The sequence below is a fragment of the Balaenoptera acutorostrata genome, chromosome 3 (assembly GCF_949987535.1).
Source record: "Balaenoptera acutorostrata chromosome 3, mBalAcu1.1, whole genome shotgun sequence".
Classification (NCBI taxonomy): domain Eukaryota; kingdom Metazoa; phylum Chordata; class Mammalia; order Artiodactyla; family Balaenopteridae; genus Balaenoptera; species Balaenoptera acutorostrata.
Genome location: NC_080066.1, coordinates 155,660,645 through 155,670,442, shown reverse-complemented (window position 1 = coordinate 155,670,442; position 9,798 = coordinate 155,660,645). Strand labels below are relative to the sequence as shown.

General features: G+C 46.1%; 1 protein-coding gene across 1 annotated transcript; it reads right to left on the bottom strand.

Moving 5' to 3' along the window:
- Nucleotides 1-1,545: 1,545 nt before the first annotated feature.
- Nucleotides 1,546-9,427, bottom strand: AHSA1 (activator of HSP90 ATPase activity 1). Its single transcript, XM_007184534.2, has 9 exons — nt 9,194-9,427; nt 7,640-7,830; nt 5,858-5,940; nt 5,339-5,456; nt 4,148-4,236; nt 3,161-3,289; nt 2,601-2,702; nt 2,058-2,109; nt 1,546-1,940 (listed from the first exon to the last, which is right to left on the bottom strand). The coding sequence occupies exons 1-9, from the start codon at nt 9,271-9,273 to the stop codon at nt 1,768-1,770; spliced, it is 1,017 nt and encodes a 338-aa protein (XP_007184596.1). The 5' UTR covers nt 9,274-9,427; the 3' UTR covers nt 1,546-1,767.
- Nucleotides 9,428-9,798: the final 371 nt, after the last annotated feature.

Genomic DNA, 9,798 nt, shown 5'->3' with positions numbered 1-9,798 from the left:
TTGGTTATTACTAAGACACTTGTAAACTTCACTTCAGATTTTTCCTAGGTATTATGGAATTGGTAACTCTCCCGCCAGGTGTGAAAGGGGTCCTTTTTTGTCACTGGTCTCTGTGTTAGAAGGGGTCCTTGATTTGCTTTTTGTTTTTGTTGATTTTGGCCACGCCGTGCAGCACGCAGGATCTTAGTTCCCTGACCAGGGATCGAACCCATGCCCCTTGCATTGGGAGCACGGAGTCTTAACCACTGGACTGCCAGGGAAGTCCCAAGGGGTCCTTGATTTGATTCAAGCTAGAGTACAGGTACTTTATCAAAAAGTATCTGTTCGGACCCCCAGGAAGCAGATATAATGCCGAACTAGATGCAAATTAGTTCAGCCCAGCACTTGTTGATTAATTCAAGCCAAAGGGGGATATTGGGGTTCTAAATTATCCAGATCAGTACTGATTTCCTACTTTAATTACATTTTGGCCAAGTCATGTTGGTTGGATTAGCCTGCAGGCCTCACTGCCACCTAATAAAACAGGCAAGGACAGATGAAGGAAATAGCTGTAACTGCAGGAGGTAGTGTCTGGATTAGACGGTGCTGACTCACACTGGGGTCACCAGGGCTTGTCGAGGAAAATGACCCTCCCTGTGAAGGTACAGTTTACCTCTTCCTGCAACGTGGCAGTCTGGACCCCACTGGAACCCCTTCGCCAGTGCTCAGTAAACTTGCTTAATGGAACCAGGTATTTAAACATACTCTATATTTGTTTCTTCCTCTTTCTGGGAGTAACAACAGGCCTGGAATTTCCTATTCCAGGAAGGATGCCTAACATGCTAGAAATGCAGCTGCTTCTTTTCAGGGATGAACGCGACAACAAGGGAGTAGACAGTGGTTTGGACTTGAGCACTGGCTCTGCCATTATGGTTCTTATTCCAAATTCCAACTCTGCTAAATTATCTGTTGTAGGGTCTGGGATATGCGTTAAGAAATCCAAGGACTAGGTTCTTGTAAAACAGAAATGATGGTAGTATCTGTTTCATAGGGGCTAAATTATGGGGGCTAAATAAGCTACTGTAAGGGAACTGCTTAGTATACTGTCTGGTACATAGTAACCGCTCAATAAACAGAAGCTCAGTGAACAGAAACCCAAAGCCCACAGTTCCCCTTGGTCACAGGGTGGGGAATCTCTTTCCACACCTCAAGCCAGCACCTGGTTGATCACCTCTTCTTGGAAGAGGATAAGAGGCCATGGAGAGTGGGAAGCCCAGGATGCCACCTGGACCAGCGATAAAGTTTCTTGGTACCGTTCACCCCAGGGAAACTCCACCCCACGTTTCCCTCAGTGAGGGGAAGAGACCCTTTTTGCCAGTCTGCACTATGAAAGGACATGAGCTCAGGAATGCTTACTGGTGAGAAGTAGGCTCTTTTCAGGCCTCTTAATTATGTACACTTACGCAGAACGGAGATAAAACCCCTCCGTTGTTTTTTATTTTGTTCAAAACCTTCAAGGGAACTCTTAATACCAGCCACCCCGTCAACACAGGTTCCAGACATGCACGATTTTTAAATTACGTTTATTTAGCGTATGTACACATAAAAGAGAGATCACCCTCTGTTCCCACCCAGCAGAAAACATGCACAAACCCAAGGTATACATGAAGGGAAGGGGCCCCAGCCCCAAGTTAGTGGTTGGGATGGTGCAATCCTGTAAGTCACAAGCCCCAGTCAGGAGAGGGCTGGACTGAAGTGTTCGGCGGGCTGTACCCCCTGCTGCTGGTCCTAAAATAAGCGTGCGCCGTAGCCAAAGGTCTGTTTGATGCCCTCAAAGTAGTACCGCTGCCAGCCCTGCCGTGTCCTCTCCTCCTCAGGGGCAGGGATGCCTCGGCCTTCCATACACAGCTCAGTCTCTCCATTCTTGTCAATGAAGGTCAAGGTGATGGTGGCAAAGTGACCTGGGGAAAGGCAAAGGGGAGGGAGGTTTCAGATCCAGGGTTTCCATGTGGGTCTGAGGCTAAGGGGAAAAGAAAAAGTTCTGGGGGCAATGGCAATAAATACATATGCTTACTTACCTTCTGGCCAAGATTTAAACCTCCACTTCATCACAATATGTTTCTCAGGGATCTAAAATAATCAAAGAGGTCAGCCTATACTACAGACTGCAACGTACCCAATCCTAGCAAGCATCACCCATCTGCCTTTCACACGGAGCCCATCATCTGCCGCTGTGCTACTGATGAGGACAAAGTGGACCAGAGTTGGTAGCTTCGGCACTGACATCAGCCACAGCCTCTCCTCTTACTCCTAAGTTGGGTCCAGTCACCTGTGCCCACGTGAAATTTCAGTGCCACAAACGGAAAGCCGTAAGCCACCAATGTATCTAACCTCTCTTCCATGTTTGATTTTTCCAGGAAGAAGCAATTTTACCCCATTAAAGAAACATTTATATGAAAGCAAGAGAATTCAATTGTAGCATTCTTTTGAAAAACAAAATGAAGTTTTACTAACCAAAGAGATTACAGCCTTAAATTTTATCTACAGGGCTGAAAAAGAAAAGGGGGAAATGTTATTCTTCTGACCAGACAAAAGCTATATCCTGGCAAGCACGTACTCACCAGATCAGTGAATTCTCCAGAGACACTGCCATCTACCAGGTGAAACTTGCCACCTTTGTCTGCTTCTAACATTGCAGGAGCATGGGTAAAGGCCTGAACAAGCTGCAGAGAAAAAGGAGGTAAGAAGATGCATGGCTCTCAGTGGGACTCAGAAGAAACGCCAGCTGACACCTGCAGGCCTCAGCTCTCACTTCCAAAGACACTACTCTGCCCAAGAACCAGGTTTAGGCTCTTTTCTGTTCCACTGGAGACCAGGCTTCGACTCAAGTAACTCTTTCTGAACCTAGGATGCCATTACTTCGAATCCATTTACTTTTCTAACGAGAATGATTCCAGTGGTTCCCACTTACATGACCCAAAACTAGCATAAAGGAGAAAAAAGAAGACGCATCCACTTTGATGAGTGGGTTGAACAAGTGTTTTCCCTTTGCCTCTGAGCGTACAAGGAAAGCTTCACGGTTCCACTCAGCACTTCCTCCGCACAGTGCGGGGATGTGCCCACAACTCCAGTCACTCGGGACAGCAGATGCCAGGAGCTGGAAGGACAAGACTATACTTACCTCCTGGGTGGTAAAAACCCTATAGAGCTCCTCTGGTGACGTCAGGAAGGTTTCTCTAAGGGTGATCTTACAAGTGGGGATTTTGACACCAACAGGTCTTGCCTGGGTTTTTGAAGGAGCAGACTTAGCCTGTGGAAGTGGCAGTGAAATTGTCAGTTTAGAGTAATGGTGAAACCTCAATTAACAGGGCTTCAGGGATAGCCCTGCTATTCATTCTCACAAACTTTTTCACCTCCAAGGCTAATCATTCCAGGGAGTTAGAGGAAATTTATGTGCACGGGCATTTCAGTCAGAAGGGGAACTTTCCCAGAAAATCCTCAATGCCACTCTAGGTGAAAGAAGAGTGACACTCACTTAAAAGCCCATTGATGAAGGGCACACCAAATCATAAAGTATTTCTGAAGAGCCCCAAGTGATTCTCAAGCAGAATTTCTATGCTTAAATAGCTGGAAGCAGCACCCCCAGAATATCCTTCAGTGTGCTGACAAAAGGGCAACAGGGCTGAAAACCAAGTGCTGAACCCAAACCACACAAGTTCCATCTCCAGAAAAAATATTTGCTCACCCTGCAAATGGAGTGAAATCGATCAGTTTCCTGTTAGGTGAAGTTAGTGATCTAAGTAACCCCTGATACCTTGATGACACCTTTAGTATCAAAGTATGAAATGTAGACATAACACTTAAGATGCATGTAGGCGAAGAGCACCCTGCGTTCATAACCTCCCCACTGGGGTTAAACGCAACAGTCGGACTCTGAAGTCCCTGATGGCTTCCATTTGCTCTAAGGGGTCTGTTATGAATGAATAAACACCAGGTTAAAGATGGGGAGACAGACAACTACCCTCTGTGGACTCTCTACAAAGCACCAGCTCTGGCTCAGAGGTTAGGGTGGGAGAGAAAGAGCTGAGATAGAGACTTATGAAGGAGGCAGTGCCTTAACTCCCTTTCCAGACGGCCTCCCGCCCCAGCACATGGGGACACCGGTTACCTTGTGCTCCTCAGTTTTCAGTGCTGGCTGCCTGGCTGGGTCTACTGACTCTCCATTCATTGTAGGCAAGATCATACCCTGCGTGAACTCTGAAAAGATAAAATCCCAGCTCTTGGAAGTTATTTCTTAGTAGCTGAGACTCAGGGCTTCATTGTAGTTTGACAAACATGGCCATCTTAACTCAGATGGAGGTCACGACAAGGGAGGGAAGAGTAATCCACTTTAGCGTCTTTAACTTTGATCTATGCCAGACAGGTATCTGAGTGTATGCTACAGAACACAGTATGTTCACTGGGAATATTTTAACCCCCTGACTCAATTAGAAGCATCACGACTTGTTAAATGTACATGAGGTCTACTGTGGATGGCAGCCAATGAATGCAGTGGCACTTCCAAAGACTTCAAGAGCGTGTCAAGATACCCACAGCTGCATATTTAGTTCCCTTTCTCCACTCTGCCTTACCTCTGTAGGACAGCCACAACTAGTTATGGCATCAGAGCACTGGTTCCCACCAAAAAAGGTTTCCACCTCTATACTGGTTCCCTCTGATGATCATCATATGTACTCTGACGCCAAGATCAGAACACACTGGCAGAACTAGAATTCTAGGGGACAGCTGAGCTGACTACTATTCAAATAACCCTCTAAATGTCCCTGGAGGATGCGTATCAAAAACAGTGCAGGACTATGCTCACGTGGTGAGTCTGGGGCTGCCAAGTCTTTAGATCAGCAAGTCTAACAGAAATACAATCTCAACCTCAAATGTAATGTTAAATTTTCTAGCAGCCACACTAAAGCGTTACAACAAACAGGTGAAATTAATTTTAACAATATACTTAACCTAACATATCCTAACTACCATTTCAACGTTATCAGTATCAAAAAATTATTGAGATATTTTACTTTTTTTTTAAATACTAAGTCTTCAAAATCCATTGTGTTTTTTGTACTCACAGCACATCTCAATTTGGACTAGCCACATTTCAAGTGCTCAACAACCAACACATTAGACAACATATCTGTAGATCTTTCCCTTACTTAAAGTTTATAGACTGATTTTAAGATGAAATAAACCTCCTCCCCCCAAATTTTTATCCATTTGCCAAAGAAAGATCTGTCAAGCCCCTTAATTAGCATCTGACAGGTGGAAAACTATCTTCTCAAGGCACTCATAGCTACTCAAGGGATACCTGTTTTAAGGGTGCTGATGTAAATCCCCATTGCTTCTCTTAGAAGTTTCACCCCTTCTTCCTTCATTAAGGCCACGAGATTCGTGTCAGGCTCATCCTTGGCAAGGCTCACACTAATCTGAGTGAAAGATCAGAAGTAGGTGGTAAATAACTTGAGAGGCACCCACATTGTGGAATGTCGGTGCTGAGCAATCAGATAACTGCTACCATTTCCAAAGGAAATGAGGGTTGAGGTTTTTGTACAATCCCCATGAGTGTTCCTTCTCGAGGTCTCTCTGCCAAGACAAAGGTGGCTAATGTTAGAACCCACACTACTCACTAAAGCAAAGTAATTAAATAAGCACAAGCTGCTCTGGGAGCTCCCGGTGGCACCAAAGACCTAGAAAACCATCTGCAGACTGGGGTTCTGAAGGCTGGGGCCAAGCCTGGCCTGTAATCTTGAATGACAGGTCATTTTTCTCATCTGAGAATAAGAGGATGTGGAAGATTCAGACAGATGAGGAAATAGAAAGCACAAACCTCCACTTCATCCACGCTATTTTCATCAGACAAATTGGGGATCTCCACATGGCCCTTGTACTGCACCCCAGACTTAGAGGTACCTGTCAAAAGTAATGCAATGTTATCAGTCTCCTTCTCTTCTCTCCTCCTCTTCTGCTCTGGAGTGCTAACTACTATTCTGCTTACACTTCTTTTGGACAACTGAACTGACCTTCTTTATTCTGAGAGAACGCCACGCCAGATGCGGCCACTGCCCCCCACCCTGAAATGGCTTTCCCCATCAGATTTCTTGAGGCTGCGCTATTACAGTGTGGGACCAAGAACTACGTGAATCTGGCACCAGCATGAACTCTGCTAAGGAGGACTTGGTTAATAGTCAATACAGACAGCTCTGCTAGAACGCTTGTTTTGAAAATACAAATTTGTTCCAATACTAGTGATATATTAAGGGACGATTTGATCATAACATGAATTTCATGTTTGCTTATATGTGATTTCATCCTTGAGAAACACTAGGTGAACCCAAAGAAACCCAAACCCAGCTGAATGGAGCTGCATAGGAATACGCGAAATACACATCTCAAACATCTGTCTGCCAGTGACTTCAGTTCACTGTGTGTGTTAGGAGCCACGCCACCCACTAGTGGTGTTATAATGCTCCTTCTGATTTCAGGTGACTCCCCTTCCACCACCTCACAATAACCCACATGCCTCAGTGCTTCTGAGGCCCACTTTCACAAGCAAACTTCAGGTCTTTGTCAAGGTAAAGCATCATATTTATCATGTTATTTATGTATTTCTTATGATTTAACATGTGTAAACTGTGCCATCAATTTTTACATTCCTAAATTTAAAAAAATATCACTGATGAAACTTTTGAGTATAGAGTCACGTCCCTAACTCCATCTTCCCTACAAGCCTTGTGGTTTTTGTTGTGAGATTCTGCATAGTGTGGTGATTTTTAGAAACACATGTGTCACGTTATAGCCAGAACTAACTGTATTTCAAAGTTAACTCACAAAACACTTATTTATCTTTACTTCTCTAGGCCTCAGTTTCTCAATCTATAAAAAGGAGACTGGGCAAGATGATACCTAAGGTTTCTTCCAGACTGCTGTGCTTTAGTAGTTTAAAAAACAAAGAAAGACGATAAATACATTTCCCCTCTTTATTAACATTCACTTGAGAAATGTTTATTGAAACAAAAATTTATTTCATGCTTTGCCCCATACATGTACCCTTTTAACTTTACTGTCTTTTAAAATTCAGCCTTCCAACAGTCAGGATAATCTAACCATGGGCCCAATTCTATGTTAGTATCTTCACAAAAGGGACATTAAGCTAGAGAATAAAACTGACCCAAGTTATAATCACATGCAAGCTTCATTACCACAGCACTCTGAACTGTTAGGGTCACACTGGAGAGAGTTAAAAAAAATTAAAAAAAGAAAGAAAACCAAAAAACTCCCCCTCCACACTTTAAAATCATCCAAGAGGCCGAAACAGCTAGTCTGAGAAATGTCACATTATATGTCCCAACACAGACCAGGTCCAAAGATTCAGCAGCCCAGCTGCTTCATCGGTGGGGACTTGTGAGACCCAGAGAGAGGAAACCCATTTGTAGTGTCCCACAGTGGCAGAAGAATTTCAGCATCCAATACTGTTTTCAACAGGACTCCAAAACAGCACTATCTCCCTTGAAAAGAGTTCATAACCTCTCAAAAACTGTTCTCCCCGGCTCCTGAACAGGTCAATCAAAATGCGGTTAACCTCTGTCCTAAAACCCAAGCATAGACTTACCTGTCCAGTTTAGTTTGATGCTCCACTCATAAAAGAAGATAAGTTTGCCTTTGCGATTGTTAATAGATGCCTCTCCATCAAGCTTATTCACTTCTGTCACCTCGCACTTGCCTTCCTCGTTTTGCACACGCACTGCCAGGAACAGTGTTTTCAGCTTATCTGTGGACCAGTTTGAAGCATCTCTCTCTGTCCTGCAAAACAGAAACAAAGCTATGGACCAGCAGCCAAGTGAAGGATACAACTGCTTGCTCTACGCAAGAGCATCCAAGGCTAAAGGAGGCTGGAAAAGAACACAAAACCCTCAGCCCCACTCCAGCATGTCCACAAACATTACTCCTTATTGACAGTATGGGACTCCTAAAAGGAAGACCAGGAGTCCCATACTGTCAATAAGGTCAATCGCTGTAATAGAATGGTTTCAAACTACATGGAAAATTCTGCTTTCCTTTCTCAGCATGATGGTGCTGGGGTCAGCATTAGACACTTTAACGTGGCGCCCCCGTCTGACCAAGTGGAAAACTGCACATCTTGCTGAAGTCAGGAGCACACAACGGGGCCACAGAATGCAGTATTGAGCTAAAAGGTCCAGTAACGAATAAACAAATAATCTTGATCTCATTAGCACAGTGTTTTGACCTGTCAAATTCAGGCTATGCTATAAAGGCTCTACACATTCTATGCCCTCTAAATGGCCATGAAAACAATGTAAGTCCAGCACTTCAAAACAAACAAAAATTAAGTCAAACACTCTGTGTTAAGAGGAAAGGAGGCAGGCTGAGATATAGAGAAGAAAAACTATCTACCTCCCCACTTTCTAACTAGTAGAGAAAACAACAGTAAAAAGAGCTGCAACAAAATAAAAATACAGTAAAGACAGTATGAACAAAGTTCACTGGACTCAAAAAATAAGACATTACTTGTAGAGGATTTCATGAAGGAGAGCAGGCTTTTAAGAGTGGTTGGTTTATAAACCATGATTGCCCGGCAACCAGGGGCAGTCCCTGGAGCTACAATACAACTAACTTAATAGTTCCGGGTAAGAGGCCACGGCGCCTTCAGCATCACTGAGCTCTGGGCACCGGCAGAACACGTTCTAAACCTTGCTTTCAGGAGTGAGGCAGCAGTCCCCTATGACTGACTTTGAATTCCACCCGTAAGCCGGAAAATAGGAATTCCAACCCTCCCGAGACTAACACTGCAGTCTCCCAACACAATCCACGGCGGTTTGGGTCTCACTGACTCCTGCGGCCACGAGTGGGAAGCATCTCCCCGCTCAGGCTGAATGCAGCAGCCAAGGGGTTCTGTTCTCATATCTGAAACCCCTCGTCTGGGGCGCAGCCCTCCATGTCGTCCCCCCGCTTCCCCCGCCAATGAAACGGAGACCGGAGGGTGGAGGGACCTGAGACTACGGACCCCTGCAACAGGAAGGACCCACGCCCATCTCTGGGCAGGAAGGGCTGCCTCGGCCCCAGCTTTGTCCCGGCCGAGGTTCCAGGGACCCTGCAACCCTGGCCCGGCCGGAGCGCTCCCGCGGCCTGGCCCGCTGGCCCTCACCAATGCCAGTTGTTGACGTTAGTGGCATCCGCCCGCTCCTCCACGATCCAGCGTGGGTCGCCCTCACCCCACTTGGCCATCGGCTCTCCGGTCGCGCCGCCACCAGCTCCCGAGCAGCCACAGCCACAGCCTCAGGACCGCGCGGACCCAGCCGCCCGGCAGCGCCTGGAAACTACTAGAAGCGGCCGCAGAACCTCCTGGCTTGCTTTTCCCTCCACCTCCCCGCCCCCGCCCCCTCCCCGCCTTAACTTCCGGCTCCTCCTCCCTCCCACCAGGTGCTTCCGTTCCGCCTCGCCGGACCTTAACTTCTGTCTCTTCTAGGGATCCTTCAAACTCCTTCGGGTTATCGCCTAAAAGACACGAAATGCAACCGCTCACACGATCATTCCTCACCCGTGGAGACACAAAGGACACTTCTCATTGTTTCCCTGAGCCCTTAATCGGCCTTGCTAAGCCTCATGGGAGTTGTAGTCTTGTTGACTGACCCGCAGGATAACCGCGGGAAATGCAGAGGAAAAGGCTTAAGCACGGTACGCTGTGGATTCTGGGAGTTGTAGTCAATAGGCCCCTGTGGCCCGTCCAGGCAGCGCCCGATGACAGAGGCG